This window comes from Danaus plexippus, chromosome 17, assembly GCF_018135715.1.
Source record: "Danaus plexippus chromosome 17, MEX_DaPlex, whole genome shotgun sequence".
NCBI lineage: Eukaryota > Metazoa > Arthropoda > Insecta > Lepidoptera > Nymphalidae > Danaus > Danaus plexippus.
The window spans coordinates 6,577,547-6,595,020 of record NC_083548.1 but is presented as its reverse complement, the minus strand read 5'-3'; the positions used below and the strand labels follow the sequence as shown (position 1 = coordinate 6,595,020).

Sequence of the window (17,474 nt, the reverse complement as noted above, 5' to 3'; positions counted from 1 at the left end):
TATCACAAAACTTTTGGGCTCTATGAAAAAATATTTGCCAACGGTATCTAACTGGCTAGGGTGGTTTTGTGGATTTTCATTGCGATACCTGTCCGTATTTATGGGTTTCCTGCAATTAGTACATCCGAGAATTTTTCCAGATTTTAAACAAAGATATAATTATTTTATTTTCTGATATAATTATTTTATTTTCTGACATTCTAGCATACAGTTATTATCTCTTGTTACATTTAAAGCGGTTTATCTTTGAGTTTTTATATACATGTTAATAATAGTTCGTAGACAAAGATTTAAACCAAAATTATCTGGCACCTAAAGTCACCTCCCTAAAATGTCCACACTGACCTCACTTCTCTAAATGGAGACAATAATATCCAATCCTAGTAACAAATCATACCTGTATTATACCAGTTACAGAGTGGAGCATGTCTTTTATTTACTTAATATAAGATAAATCCGGACAAACACCTTTATTAGCTCTAAAGTACTCTCCTGTCGCGTGCTCTATATTCTATATCTAAGGTGGGAGAGCTACTAACACGGTTCAAGCATCGCCCTTTGAAGTAAGGAAGGATATTAATGCAATAAGTCGCTGTATGCGAGCATGCTTTTTCGACAATTTTCCGAAGCTTTATACAAGATTTAAGATTACCCTAAGATATTTTCTGAAAGAACTATCTAAAAAATTTTTTAAGATTCGAGTCAACATGTAAATGAAACAGAAATCAGGGCGACAACACCTTTGGCACATAAGTGTAACAAATATAGGTGGGCCATTTGTGCGTTTGATTCTTAATAACAGAAAATTAAGAAATTTTGATTTGATACGCTGGAACTGAATTGCCAAATTATGTTACTACTGACAAATGTTTAAATACAGACGTTTGTATAGTTTTATATTCATATAAAATTGCTCACTTCCTGCTCGTTGTCACATAAATGAAGGTTAGGCTAGGTGCTCAGTTTGAAGTGCCTTGTCCAATATGCTCATTCTTGTGTACCCTGTGCTATATTCACACTTAAGAACATGAAACATGTCGTATCAGAATATTATATTTAATTAAAAGTCTATTCATTTTTGTGCAAAGTATGAAAATTAATTAAAAACATCAAACTTTTCTTGAATTTAATTATTTTAAGGTGACATATAATATAACAACTTCAGATCTGTGATTTTGTAAGACGAAATAAAATTTAAGTATTAGTAGTGTTACTAAAAATTCACACGTACCATGTCGAATTGGAAATAAACAAAAATAAGAAAAATTCAATTATTATTTCACTAATTCAACTCGTTAAGAATTTAATGAGATCTAAGATAAGATCTAAGATTCATATAAATGAGCCAATTCTTGAGACCTATCAAGAGTAACATTCCTTTGCAACAAGCGTGTGTATACAAACACGATTGTGATTGTGGCTTATCATTCATTGGACAAACAAAGAGGAGAATCGGTACAAGGGTTAAAGAACACATCTCAAATATTAAAAATAGGCGCGCGTCAAAGTCAGCAGTGTGTGAACAAACAATGGACAAACCAGGCCACTACATTCGGTGTGATAAACCACAAATCCTCGCTCGTCAAAACAGGTACATACCGAGGTTAATCCGCGAGGCTATTGAAATTAAAAAATATCCAAATTTCCATAGAGAAGATGGCTGGAATCTATCCAATACCTGGGACTCCCTCTTTAAAAATATGAAATCCCATATCCGTGACCACACCGCAGGACCTCGCGACACCGTAAACGCGTTCTGCCGGCATCCAGAGCGGTACGCCAGAAAATTAAGAAATCGATGGCGGTAGATGATAAATAACAAGGACCGACTGACATTCACATCTCGTCTGCCCGTGATCACGGTTGCTGAAAAGTAACCGAAACGTCGGGAGTATGTAGTTTTAAAATAATAAAATCCGCGTTGTGTATCCGAAATATATTAGTTTGATTTAATTGTTATGAATTTATTTATTTATTCACTCGAAATAGGTGCGTCGTGGATTTATACGCGGTAGAAGTGGGAGCGAGAGGTATAACGGCTAAATATCTCTAGAACCTACTAAAAGTCTAGACCCTGACCAGAACTTACATCAATTCATTCTTGGAACGTACTTCGATGTCAGCCCTAGTAGGTTCTTTTCAAATATGAATAGGTAGGGAGAGGAGCTTGGACAGTGGAGGTGAGCGTTTAACGCACGTTAGTTAGAGGCTCCTTAAACTTACACTTGGGTCGCAAGTCCCAGGCACTCTTGAAGCTCCTCTCCCTGCAACACGATGAACCCGGCACCCGCACGGTGAATCCATTGAATGCTAAGAGGTTTCGCCTCAGTAATTTAAATATTGGAACCTAAATAAAATAAACATGTCGTTTAAATATTTACCTCCATTCAAATATAAAACTCTGGTTTTGCGCAAAATATTCCACACTGGAGATAATTTTGGACTATCAAGAGGAAAATCTCAGAAGTTTTAATTCATGACGTTTATTTTAAGTCCTTAAAACTGCTTTCGTATCATATCTCTGTATGACATATTATATATTTTAGTAACTGTTTCATTTCTAGTAGCTAAGACATGTAAAGTAAAAATTATTGCTCAATCACATCTTGCTTGTTGTTGTCTCTAACTCTACTCTCATATCGTCCTCTCTAAAATTTTCCACTTCACCACTCTGAAAAATTATTTGACCAAAAACTTTAAATACTTAAACACTCATAAGCAAATCAGCCTTATTATAATGAGAACATTCCAACATTATACCTGACGCCTAGAGATCAACGGCTTTTTATCTGGAATCATTGTAAAGAACTTTGGCTCTTTTTTCGCTGCATCAGCTTTCACTTTGTATATTTCTATATCAATGGGAACAGCGCAGTTCACATATTGAAAGATGATATCTAAATTACAAAAAAAAAAAACTGTATAAATATACAACGCTTCTTACATGTATTGACTGTCTGGATTATTAAGTAATAAATACTTTTAGTAACCCAAGTTTAACCAGTAAAACATTAACTTAGATGATATGAAGCCTACATTTTTTTTTAAAGTATTACCAATGGTGAGGCTTTGATACTAATAATATGGTATGCACATTTGAGTTTATAGTAAAAGAATTATTTCTAATAAATTTATTAACCAAAAATACAATAAACGTCAAGTCATGCTATCAACAAACATAAAACGATAATATTATAAAACTAATTCCTTTTGATTTTATTTAGATTTGATATATTATAAATAGGAAATAAAATATAAGGTTAATTTTATTTTACGTAATAGTCACACTTACAAGCAATAAACAGTATCACGGGCTGTATATAAATATACATGTTATAGAAATAGTGCTAAATTTGAAAGATTTAAATTCTAACAAATAAAAAACGTGCCTTATCGTATAGTTTGCCCACAATTGAAAATCGCTCGATTATATTTTATGTTCTGTTTTCCAATGTATACGGTAAAACAATCAAATTTAATAATAATATACGTCTATAATATACTCCAGCAATAACAGATTTATAAAAGAACGAATCTGGCCAAATAGTTGCAAATAAAATTATATATTATCAGGCTTATTTCTCGATGATTGCACAAAGGTTCAAGTATGAGCCTTGTGGTGACGAGCCAATGCCTGAAAGTTCGGATAAACTCACTGAATATGCCCCGAAATACTCGAATTGGCCAAGGTTTAATGTATGTAAGAGTTATAGAGACAGCAATGGCCGTAATGGTCTACTAAATAATGTCTCGAAGTTGCGGAAGAACATACATACATAACAAGATTATTATTGTGACTGGTGGACTATGTGTTGCAGAGAAGGAAATTACAATCCAGAGTCTAGGAAAATATGTACGTATTTTAGTTATATTCAAAAAGTAAGTAATCATGTCCGCAAAACCACTTCGGCTGGTCCAAGATATTAAGAATTCTTGACACAATAGAGGAAAGATATGGCCGTAGAATGCTATTGTTAGATCTTCGTTTATGTTGCAGTGTTTGCTGAGCCTATGTCTGTTCCAATCAGTCTGGTTATATGATTAAAAATAATACAGTTTAAAATCATTGTTTCTATATTGAGTAAACTTCCTCAAAATACTTGAAATGCACCTGGTGAGAATGAACTTGCCCTATAGTTTCTTTGATACTTTTCACCAGAAGATTTTAACGTACTTGTTATAAATAAATATTACAAAAAGTCAATTTAGAGAATCCATTCGAAACTTATACCCCTCTAAGCTAATAAATTGATAGTCTCATTCTTTATATCTACACTCGGAGCATTTTTTATTCGTGACCAGTAACAAGCCCCAGTCATAATTAAGTTTATATACAGTCGCTTTTGAAAATACTCTTGTGAATACTCTTGCCTTGACTCCAAAATTCCCTAACTTTTTATGTGGTCTTTACATTGTTTAATTGACAAATTCTGCGTGATGATTACTATTTTGTTTGTAGCCCGTATCAAATAATTATAGTAATAGAGCAGGTTTTCATTCAACTGTGGATTAATGCTAATAGTCCTTGTGATGCTGGCGAGGCACGGGGTTGGGACAAGTGCTATCAACAGATGTTAAGAACATGATTTAAATATTGCTACTCGGCTCTTAGATAATCAGCACCAGAAAGTTGAGTCTTCTGAAACAAAGATTTAGATTTTGTAGTGGTGCAATTTCCATTTAGATGCCCATCTGAATGTCTGAGTTGTGTATGAACTGTATATTCCAGAGTATTATTATTTGCCTCCAACTCTATAGTGGACTGAATTACAGTATTGATAGAATTCAGATGATTAAGAAAGGCAGATGTCTTATTTAAAGGTAGTATAGTGAAGGAGTTTTCAACATATTGTTTATATAACACAAGTTTGGCTCACGTAGAGGAAACTCTTCGCTTCTGGAAGTCTTTCCTCCATATCTTCAACAACGGGGAGATCAGTGACCCCATTGCTACTCCATTAACGTATGTGAATCCATTCTACTTCATTAATTCTTTGAAATTTATTCTGTAGTAGTAATGAAATAATTATGCATATTCTATAAGCATGTTATTATTCTTTAACTTTCTTTTTACAAACTCAATGCATTCAACAATAAATAAACTAGTTAAAAAATGACTGTACATTGAAATTTCCCACACTGTCTTTGTTTGTATACTTTAAAAATTATATATGATAACATACTGGTAGGAAGCTTTAGATTTTTTTAAGGTCTTGTAGCTGTCTTAGTATCCTTGAAATAAATTTGCCCAATTTATGTGTAGGTGAAGCAATCTAGATTAGCAAGAGATCTAGCAACTTTTAGTTATAAAATCATTGAATAAAACAAATCTACGCAGTGTATGTAGTACTACTGACAGTTATCTTTATAATACTACATTTAAGGATGCATTCTCTTTCACACGTATGTATAGGGTTTTCCATTAAGGGCGCTTGATCTTTGAAATGCAAAAAAAAATAAATGTAGGAAAGATATTTGCGAAATTTTTTTTTTATTTGGAAGGTCTATCGACCCCATTATGTATGGAATATGACATCATTCAAATGACCGCCACGGCTTCGGTTGGTAGCGCGCACACGAAAGGTCCAATTTTCGATGACTCTGGCGCACAAATCGGGCTGTATTTGATCGATGGCGTGGCGTATGTTGACTTTGAGGGCATCGGTGGTTTGCGGCTTGTTGGCATAGACCTGCGACTTAAGAAAACCCCACAAGAAAAAGTCCAGCGGGGTCAAATCGCACGATCTCGGTGGCCAGTTCACGTCGCCTCCGCGCGAGATGACCATGTCCAGAAATTGCTCGTGCAGAACTTCCATCGTAGCGTGTGCTGTGTGGCACGTAGCGCCGTCCTGTTGAAACCACATGTTGTCCAGATCCATATTCTCGATTTCAGGCCAAAAGAAGTTGGTTATCATCGACCGGTATCGCTCACCATTGACGGTGACGGCCACACCATTATCGTTTTCGAAAAAATACGGACCAATCACGCCTCCGGCCCAAAATCCGCACCAAACAGTCACTTTCTGCGGGTGCATTGCCACTTGGTGAACCTCGTGTGGATTGGTCTCGTCCCAAATACGGCAATTTTGCTTGTTGACATAGCCATTCATCCAAAAATGCGCCTCGTCGCTGAAGATGATTTTTTTGCCAAAATCGGCGTCAACTTCCAACTGCTCTAATGCCCAGTCAGCGAACACACGGCGCTGTCTATGGTCATTAACCTTGAGCTCTTGGGTCAGCTGGATCTTGTACGGGTGCAGGCTCAACTCACAACGCAAAATTCGCCAAGTTGTCGTCTGCGAAAGGCCGAGTTCCTGTGCGCGACGCGGAATTGACTGCCGCGGGTTTTCGAGGACACTGTCGCGCACAGCGGCGATATTCTCGGCAGATCTCGCGTTACGTTGACGCACGGGAACCGGCTGATTGTTAACTGACCCGGTTGACTCGAATTTGTCCACCAATCGACGGATAGTCGACTCGGCAGGACGATCATCGCGACCGTAAAACGGGCGAAGTGCGCGGAACGTTGCTCGAACTGAAGACCCATTTTCATAAAACAATTTTATGATTTGCACGTGCTGCTCGACACTGTAACCTGCCATGGTGGTTTGGGAGGACGGAATGAATATAACACACTGCATTTGACAGCTGTCACTCAAACAACATGGCCGCAATCAGCTGTCAAAGTTCAAGCGTCCCTATTGGAAAACCCCATATATGAGAAGCAAAACTTATACCTGCTTCTTAGTGAGTATTTCTACAATAAAACAGCAAATCGACAGGCCACATCCAATCATCCAGAGGTAAAAAGATCCCGCCAGTTGCAACCAAGTTATTTTACATCCAGCAGAACAGCTATAAGAATAGGACAGAATATTTTTCACTGCAATTTTAGCTTTATCGACAATAGTCACCCCGATGGCTTCTTTATATAATTTATCACAAATACCAGCTTCAAAAAGACGTAGTATAATATTGTGTAATTTATCTACCATAAAACTATCTTTTCTCATAATCATTTCATGATAAAGTACTAGAACATCTTCGTCCACTCTCATTATCCTTGATTCATCTTTTACGGCAGTTGATGACTGAAAAGGATATAACAATCCATCTAAAATAAGTGTTGCCCCTCTGTTTTTCAGAACTGATCTCTCACAATCTAGAAAATCCTCGCAATCACGCGATGTGTTTGCAAATGCTATATATTTATCATTATTTAAAAAATATTTTTTTGTTGGGACTAAGTATGGAATTGTGTCGGATATCGCAAGTTCGTCTATTGTATTTATTGTTTGTGGGGGATTCTCCACTGTTAGATAGTAATACATTTGGGTACTTATGTAAGAAGATAGATGCAAACACAGTATGAGATACGATAAGTTCAGAATCTTCTGTTTCAAGGACATCGCGTCTAGTAAAGATGTTGTTCCAACGAGGGCACCGAAACTATATAGTATGGTATTGTTCAATGAAACCGCACGGCCATCAAACTGACAGAATAATTTCCATATTATGGAATAAGACGCTAAAAATATTAGAAATATATAGAGGCCACCAGTTTTTCTCAATAAGGTTTGCCAAGATCTCGTTTCTCGTTCGACAGTATAGATCCAAATAACTGATTGACGATTATATACTCCGGAGTAGGCTACAACATCTCCATATATATTGTAAAGTCCTCCAGCACACGCATCAAGGGTACCGTTCAGCATGTATTCAATGTAATCCGTTTGTAATAAAGCATTCTCTTCAAACCGTTTGATGTAGAACATTTCAAGAGTAACATTCATTTTTTTTGCCATTATCTTCATAATTTCTAAATCGGATCCAAATATATCTTCCTCTTCTAAACGATCTAAAGTTTCAAGTGAATCTTTATTTTCTATCACTGTATATGGAAAAAGTGATGCCATTCCAACCTTAAACTCACACAGCCTAAGATTGTTTAGATATTTAGAAGGAAAGATGAATTTTTCATCATTTTTATCTAAAGATCCATTAACACAACTATTTATATTCATCATTGTAACATTCTCATCTATTTCACATTTTTTTTCATTCCAATGAGGCACGCCTGTTATAAAATTATATTTATCATACATTTTGTCTCTGGTTATAAATGTTACGTCATATGTTCTAACTTTAAGTAAGCTTTTCATGAAATTTTCATAACACTGTGAGTCAAAACTATATTCGTCAACAACAACAAGATATTTCATATCTTTGTTTATAGGAACGTCTAGAGTATCACAAGATTTCTGATTGATTACAACCAAGATCTCGTCGGTGTAGTTTCGACCTGTCTTGTATACTTCTTTTAAATTATTTGTTACAATGTATGGTAACTGCTTATCGACGATTAAACTGTTTAATTCTTCGAAGAATGATGAATCCTGGTGATCAGGTTCGTAAAGCACGACAGTTTTTTTCGAGAATTTTCTTATATCAGATACACTAATTATACAATTAGCAAGGGCATAATCATTTTCTTTAATATTAAATGTCATAAAATGAGCACTTGTCATTGAAAAAGTCACTACAAAGACAAATATAACAGACATCGCGTCTCCGCTAAAACCAAAATCTTCTATACGTGTCCTTTTATATTGTCCCTTATTTATATTAAATATTGTATAGAACAATTTGTCACTATTTTAAGTCCAACGAAAGAATTGATGGAATGGATTTATCACTTTTGATATAAAAAAAAGTTAGTTGGCAGTTATAAGAATCGGAATATCCTTATTTATCTTTACATTAATTCGTAACAAAATAACAGGTGTAATGCGCTAAATACTTGCTATACAAGACAAACCTTTTAAGGTTTTTATCTCCGGATCTTAGCTAATCACCCCCATATTCGAATTGTATATAGTAGTTATTATTTCTGATTTAAATGATTCTTTACAATATTACAAAACTTTTTGGTAACCCAAGTGTTTATATAAGATTAAGTAATACTATTATCAAAGGAAGATTATATTTTTTCAAACAGGCACAAACGCATTTTTATGTTTGCGTCTGTTAATACGTAGTTGCTTCAATATTTTGTATTAGTTGGTAGTGTAATTCTATTAACATCGCAATATTTTGCTAAACATTGCAGTCAGAGGGAGATTTAACGTTAAAAAAAATTATACCAAATATTAAGTTGGGAAATCCGGAATAAAGTATATATGTATGTATATATTATGTTATATACACATACAATATATAAAAGTGAATCTAGTATTTAGTCATGTGGTGCACTCTATCTTATAGAATCGAAATCACTGCAAGCAACTCCAAAAACAGCCGCTTGCTTCGCTTGGCTACATGAGCATGAGCAAAACTATCTATGCAAATCACCACGTATGTCAAAATGGAAATGTTAGTTTTAATTTTCTATATTTACAGACACAGAACGAAGATGTAATTAGGATGTCTTATCACAGTTACAGTGTCAGTCTGACAGTCGGACGCGTAAGTGGGTGATCGTGGTAACGCGGAGTTTCTTCCGCTGCTAGACGCTTAAGTTTAATGTGAATTAAATTTCTTTTATTTAGCTTAGCGACATGGAATCTTTTTTGGACATTATCACATGTTTTCTCAGGATGTTGGCGGAGTTTGATTCCTTAACAATTTTAACGTAGACCATAAAACAATAATGTCGTTGCAGTGTGTATCTAATAGGTTTTATCGAAAAGGACATTTTTACAAGGCATACTTTACGTGTATATTAGTTTTTATTATATCAAGAAAATAATAATTTATAATGAAAATTAAAGAACTTAAATAAATAATACTAAGTTAATGAAATAGATTTAATGATTATACTGACACACGTGAAGCATTTACTTGAATAATCCGGAAAACTGCCTCGCATCAATTTATAACGAGTTGAAACTCTTACTCTGTTGGACTGATTTTAATCTAACATATTTAAGTATCAGAAGGAAGCTGAAATTCGAATGAAAAAAACACATCTTAATAGTTTGACCTGTCTGGAGGGATAAGACGTCCCAAAAAAACGTCTAGAGTTTAAAAAAATGTGATTATAAATGAAAACTGGAATACACAAACGTTATGAGTCTGGTGAATAATCACCCAACCGCTCTGAGATATTATCAAGACAACAAACACTATGCACCAATGACGCTTAAAATTATTCGAATTAGAAGACATTTATACTTTTTTCTTTTTCGTAATCGGATAAAAATTGAGTTTCTATGATTTGACAAACGCCAAAGTAAAATTTTACTTTACAATTAACATAATATTACATTGCATATTTTATTTAAAAGTTTCCCTTGTAAGCGCTCCTAAAAGACTTTGTTTTAATCTCAGATTCATAAAAGTCTTTGACCAATAATGATTAATGTTTTTGTAGGCTTAAGTAACTATTAGGTTAGATTAAGTATATTTATTAAAATTATTGGCATCTCGTTGGTCTATTAACATTAAGACGTCCAGAGTTTATTGGTTCTGTGGTGTTTTATGATAAGTTGTATCAATTATATGATTTTTAAATAATGTCACTCTGATATATTATCGCGGTAAAAGTTGACAGAAAAGTGTGTCATTGTTCAAAGTTATTTAAGTTCTAAATTTTATTCACAAATACTTATTATTTATTCTGAACAACGTTTTTTGTTTAATTCTGTGGTTATAAATAAAACATATCAAAAAAATTAAGTCGAAACTAGGAAAAATCATTCAAACTATATGTATTTACAGTTTGTTCTATATTATTGTGAATTATACTCAAACATTATATTTCATTATATATAAATATCTACACTAGTAATAAAACCTTACAGACAAATGATATTTGAAATAAGGAAAATTCAATTAGAATCATTGACAGCGAACTCATGCATTTTTATATTAAATTAAAGAAAAAATCCATTTTTCAATAGTTCGTTTCAATGCAATTTAAGATAGTGAGAAAGGAAAGATCAAACTAATGATAGGAAAACTTTAATAGGTCAATAAAAACACAGACGCGACTGCAAACATGACTTATCTAACATATTATTACTGTTCTTTATCAATATATTAAATTACTTTTTCATTCTTAAAGTCCTACAAATATATATAAATATTGACATAGCAATGTGAATTATTTTTGTCTTAAATAAAATTGTCATTACTCTGTACCTCATTGAGCGCTTTCAAAAGATATCTTCCCTACAAATTTTCATAGTATTTAAGTTCCATTGCATTCTGTTCATTCTTAAGAAAATTGCTTTAATTTCGGTGTCTCACCTTAATGGAAGGAGTTGCATTTAGTTACTGTTATTTTAATTAAAGTTGACTTCAACTGAGCCTTATATAAGTTAAAATTATAGTAAGACTCTCTAGACTATACTCATTATTATATACAGAATTTATTTATACAAACTTTCACTTGTTTCCAATTGATTTACTTACATTGTTGTCATTTTATGCAATTACTTTTTATTTACTGAACAAATTAAGTAAATAACAGAAACTGAAATGTCATGTAATATCGTAAGATAAGAACGGGAATGTTATGATGTTTTTGAGGAGACTTTAATTTTATGGTTTTATATACTTTTGTGTTTGTTAAGAAGCCGCTGGTAAGGGCAACGCTGTCTTTGTAATAAATTTAAAGTCCAACAGAATTGACCATATCTTCGTTATAACGGAAAGTAATCATAAAGATTGTTTTGACGTCTTTTACCCTAAAAGGGATCTTATTTTTAACACCAGGTATCCACATTTTATACCATAGGTTGAGATTTGGAAACTTGCTGATATAAATAAAATGTTTCAATTTCATAATTTCCACCAATATTTTGTGTAAATTTTAGGTAAACGACAATGACAATATTTTAAATATAAAGTTACAACAAAAACTTATTCTAATATTTAAAAATATATAATATATTGTGTAGAGTGCTGCCTCTGAGAATTAATTGAGGTTGCTCGTGCCGCGACTGCCTGGTTTTTCCTCAGAGCCAGCAATTCCCCACTAGTTAAAGACACAATATGTGTGACCATGTTTGTAAGGTGATCTGAATTAAATCGTTAATTGACTATAACACGGGACCGCCTTCTGCATTCGTTAGTAATTTGTTATATCTGCTATTTAAAGTTTATCCTCAAAATAATAAATAAAATTTGTGTCTATATAGAAAGTCATAATTGTTGGCATCAGAGTTGCAAATTGGTTAGTTAAAGTTATTTTGCATTTAGTTTAAGTAAAGATAACAGAGTCGAAATTTTATTTCCTCTGTTGACTAACTTATTTTTCATGTTTCACAGCTAGTAAGCAGATTTTTGTAATCGGTTATTCTAATTAACTAATTCCTTTTACATTTAAAACTCATGTAACCTTAACCTCAATTTAACCTATTTGAATTTGTAACCTATGAACTTAAAAACCGTTGAATATACGTATATCTAAATAATAATTTTAACTAAAGGCCAATTATCTTCGGAAGATAAGGAAACCATTTTTTTTTAATTCGTCTGGACGAGGGATTATGCCCGCCTCCTCCTTATCTTGTCTGTAGAGCCGAAGTGAGAGGTCAATAGGGGCCACACTCGTGGTCCACACAAGCCAAGTCTTAAGGGTAATCAAGTTACTCGAAGCACCCTTATCAAGGGTTTGGGAAACTGTGCCAGAGCGTCATTGTAGAATAAGCAAATGATGTATGACATAAAGCCATTTATATTTTGTCACATTTGAATAATCGTCAAAGTCACGTTAAAGTTAAGTATCAATAGTCATCATGGTACAGACGACAGCTGATCTAAGAGCATGCCCTGATTGGTAAAAGGCACTAAATGCAATACTCACTGTTACACTTAATACACCCATTTTAAAAAAAATATAAAAAAGATTTGATTTTAAATTACTTAGAAAGAGAAACCATTTTTTTTATTTACCACATAACCTAACCTTTCCGGTGGTCTCCTGACAAGTTTTCTGGTATTTTTGAGAAACAGCAAAAAGAGTCCCATAAGAAGAAAGTAAATCGTTGTACAAAAAGACTTCCATAACAACATTATTATTGGTATCATAGATCTATATAAAATTGTGTTATTTCATAAACTATAAACGCATTTTTTTTACTCTGTTTACCTTGCTCTTCTTAAGTCTCATAATAATATAATTATTTTATTTTCTGACATTCTAGCATACAGTTATTATCTCTTGTTACATTTAAAGGGGTTTATCTTTGAGTTTTTACATACATGTTAATAATAGTTCGTAGTCAAAGATTTAAACCAAAATAATCTGGTACCTAAAGTCACCTCCTTAAAAACGTCCACACTGACCTCACTTCTCTAAATGGAGACAATAATATCCAATCCTAGTAACAAATCATACCTGCATTAAACCAGGTACAGAGTGGAGCATGTCTTTTATTTACTTAATATAAGATAAATCTGGACATAGTGACAAGTGACCAAATATCGGAAAAATACTTAAATAACAGATTTATAAAAGAACGAATCTGGCCAAATTCTAGTTGGAAATAAAATTATATATTATCAGGATTATTTCTCGAAGATTGAACAAAGGTTCAAGAGTGAGCCTTGCGGTGACGAGCCAAAGCCTGAAAGTTCGGATAAACTCACTGAATATGCCCCGAAATACTCGAATTGGCCAGGGTTTAAGGTATGTAAGAGTAATAGAGACAGCAATGGCCGTAATGGTCTACTAAATAATGTCTCGAAGTTGCGGAAGAACATACATACATAGCAGGATTATTATTGTGGCTGGTGGACTCTGTGTTGCAAAGAAAGAAAATTACAATCCAGAGTCTAGGAAAGTATGTCCGTATTTTAGTTATATTCAAAAAGTAAGTAATCAAGTCCGCAAAACCACTTCGGCTGGTCCAAGATATTAAGAATTCTTGACACAATAGAGGAATGATATGGCCGTAGAATGCTATTGTTAGATCTTCGTTTATGTTGCAGTGTTTGCTGAGCCTATGTGTGTTCCAATCAGTCTGGTTATATGATTAAAAATAATACAGTTTAAAATCATTGTTTCTCTATCGAGTAAACTTCCTCAAAATACTTGAAATGCACTTGGTGAGAATGAACTTGCCCTATAGTTTCTTTGATACTTTTCACCAGAAGATTTTAACGTACTTGTTGATGACGCTTTCCTGAAGAATTTCCTTACCATTATAAATATATATTACAAAACGTCAATTTAGAGGATCTATTCGAAACTTTGTTTATATACCCCTCTAAGCTAAAAAATTGATAGTCTCATTCTTCATCTCTACTCTTGGAGCATTTTTGGGCTAAAGTCATTTTTATTTAATCTAATTATTTAAAAAATCATACTTTTGAAAAATTGTACTGATGCACCTATTCGTGATCAGTAACAAGCCCCAGTCATAATTATGTTTATATACACTCGCTTTTGAAAATATACTTGTGAATAAAACACTTGCCTTGACTCCAAAATTTCGTAACTTTTTATGTGGTCTTAACATTGTTTAATTGACAAATTCTGCGTGATGATTACTATTTTGTTTGTAGCCCGTATCAAATAATTATAGTAATATGACAGGTTTTCATTCAACTGTAAATTAACGCTGATAATTCTTGTGATGCTGGCGAGGCACGGGGTTGGGACAAGTACTATTGAGATAATCTTAACAGATGTTAAGAACATGATTTAAATATTGCTACTCGGCTCTTAGGTAATCAGCACCAGAAAGCTGAGTCTTCTGAAACAAAGATTTAGATTTTGTAGTGGTGCAATTTCCATTTAGATGCCCATCTGAATGTCTGGGTTGTGTATGAACTGTATATTCCAGAGTATTATTTGCCTCCAACTCTATAGTGGACTTAATTACAGTATTGATAGAATTCAGATGATTAAGAAAGGCAGATGTCTTATTTAAAGGTAGTATAGTGAAGGAGTTTTCAACATATTGTTTATATAACACAAATTTGGCTCACGTAGAGGAAACTCTTCGCTTCTGGAAGTCTTTCCTCCATATCTTCAACAACGGGGAGATCGGTGACCCTATTGCTACTCCATCAACGTATGTGAATCCATTCTACTTCATTAATCCTTTGAAATTTATTCTGTAGTAGTAATGAAATAATTATGCATATTCTATAAGCATGTTATTATTCTTTAACTTTCTTTTTACAAACTCAATGCATTCAACAATAAATAAACTAGTTAAAAACAGACTGTACGTTGAAATTTCCCAAATTGTCCTTGTTTGTGTACTTTAAAAATGTTATATGATTAACATACTGGTAGGAATCCTAAGATTTTGTTTTACGTTCTTGTAGCGGTCTTAGTATCCTTGAAATAAATTTGCCCAATTTATATGCTAGTGAAGCAATCTGGATCCAGGGACTAAAGCAACATTTTGTAGAAATGTCTTGAGAAGACCATACAATTTGGATGATACTACACATAGCAACTTCATCACCCAATAACATTTCAAAATATTTGTAAGAAAATTTTAATTTCACTGTAAATATCAGAGAAAATTGTAACAATAGAATGAAAAATAAAAAGGTTTCTGCCTTATTGTTAAATTCTATATAAAATTAGCACATATTTAATCACTTCAATAGATACCTTATTTACTAAAGAACATTCTTAAAGAACTTGCAAGGATGAACTACATACGTAAACTTTGACTCAATGACTGACTTTAAAAGCGTTAGCAATAAAAGTCTATTCTTCGTACAATTTAAACGCAATGGAATTGAAAATAACGTAAACATATTTTTATGAGATACTGTAATAATAAACACGTCATAATATACAAGTTTAAACAAGTACTAAATCTTAATCAGGATAATGTAAACTTACTTCGCTAAAAGTAATACCTTTTTAAATATACGTATGCATATTTGTTAGTAGCTAAACTTACAATATAATCATGCTTTTACAAATAGTAAGGATACTATGTTTTTGTCTATTTAAACATAATTAATCCTATATTATGATCACTTTAAAATTAAAGTAAAATTATTGCGTTTCAAAATAAAGGCATAAATCAAGGAATTACCGTTATATTAACATATATTTATAAACTTATTGAAGCTTTTACTTATAAAATCATTGAATAAAACAAATCTACACAGTGTAAGTAGTACTACTGACAGTTATCTTTATAATACTATATTTAAGGGTACATTCTCTTTCACACGTATGTATATGAGAAGCAAAACTTATACCTGCTTCTTAGTGAGTATTTCTACAATAAAACAGCAAACCGACAGGCCACATCCAATCATCCAGAGGTAAAAAGATCCCGCCAGTTGCAACCAAGTTATTTTACATCCAGTAGAACAGCTATAAGAATAGGACAGAATATTTTTCACTGCAATATTAGCTTTATCCACAACAGTCACCCCGATAGCTTCTTTATATAATTTATCACAAATACCAGCTTCAAAAAGACGTGGTATAATATTGTGTAATTTATCTACCACAAAACAATCTTTTCTCATAATCATTTCATGATAAATTACTAGAACATCTTCGTCCACTCTCATTATCCTTGATTCATCTTTTACGGCAGCGGATGACTGAAAAGGATATAACAATCCTTCTAAAATAAGTGTTGCCCCTCTGTTTTTTAGAACTAATCTCTCACAATCAAAAAAATCCTCGCATTCACGCGATGTGTTTGCAAATGCTAAATATTTATCATTATTTATAAAATATTTTTTTGCTGGGATTATGTATGGGACTGTGCCGGATATCGTAAGTTCGTCTATTGTATTTATTGTTTTTGGGGGATTCTCTACTGTTAGATAGTAATACATTTGGGTACTTATGTATGAAGATAGATGCAAACACAGTATGAGATATGATAAGTTCAGAATCTTCTGTTTCAAAGACATCGCGTTTGCTAAAGACGATGTTCCAACAAGAGCACCAAAACCATATAGTATGGTATTGTTCAATGAAACCGCACGGCCATCAAACTGACAGAATAATTTCCATATTATGGAATAAGACGCCAAAAATATTAGAAATATATAGAGGCCACCAGTTTTTCTCAATAAGGTTTGCCAAGATCTCGTTTCTCGTTCGACAGTATAGATCCAAATAACTAATTCACGATCATATACTCCGGAATAGGCTACAACATTTCCATATATATTGTAAAGTCCTCCAGCACACGCATCAAGGGTACCGTTCAGCAAATAGTTGATGAAATCCTTTTTTACCATATTATTATCTTCATCCCGTTTGATGTAAAACATTTCAAGGGTAAAATTAATTTTTTTTGCCATTATCTTTATAATTTCTAAATCGGATCCAAATATATCTTCCTCTTTTAAACGATCTAAACTTTGAAGTGAATTTTCATTTGCTATCACTGAATATGGAAAAAGTGGTGCCATTCCAATCTTTAACTTACACAGCTTAAGATTGTTTAGATATTTAGAAGGAAAGATGAATTTTTCATCATTTTTATCTAAAGATCCATTAACACAACTATTTATATTCATCA

The 17,474-nt window shown here is 33.0% G+C and overlaps 1 protein-coding gene and 1 long non-coding RNA gene across 2 annotated transcripts; both read right to left on the bottom strand.

Annotated features, from left to right (window-relative positions):
* Positions 1–1,923: 1,923 nt before the first annotated feature.
* LOC116771276 (uncharacterized) lies at positions 1,924–3,448 on the bottom strand. Its single transcript, XR_004353588.2, has 3 exons — positions 3,293–3,448; positions 2,761–2,897; positions 1,924–2,671 (listed from the first exon to the last, which is right to left on the bottom strand). It is a non-coding gene; the product is annotated as an uncharacterized LOC116771276 (long non-coding RNA).
* A 2,848-nt stretch (positions 3,449–6,296) lies between these two features.
* On the bottom strand, positions 6,297–8,027 carry LOC133319270 (uncharacterized). Its single transcript, XM_061523105.1, has one exon. The coding sequence runs from the start codon at positions 8,025–8,027 to the stop codon at positions 6,732–6,734; it is 1,296 nt and encodes a 431-aa protein (XP_061379089.1). The 3' UTR covers positions 6,297–6,731.
* Positions 8,028–17,474: the final 9,447 nt, after the last annotated feature.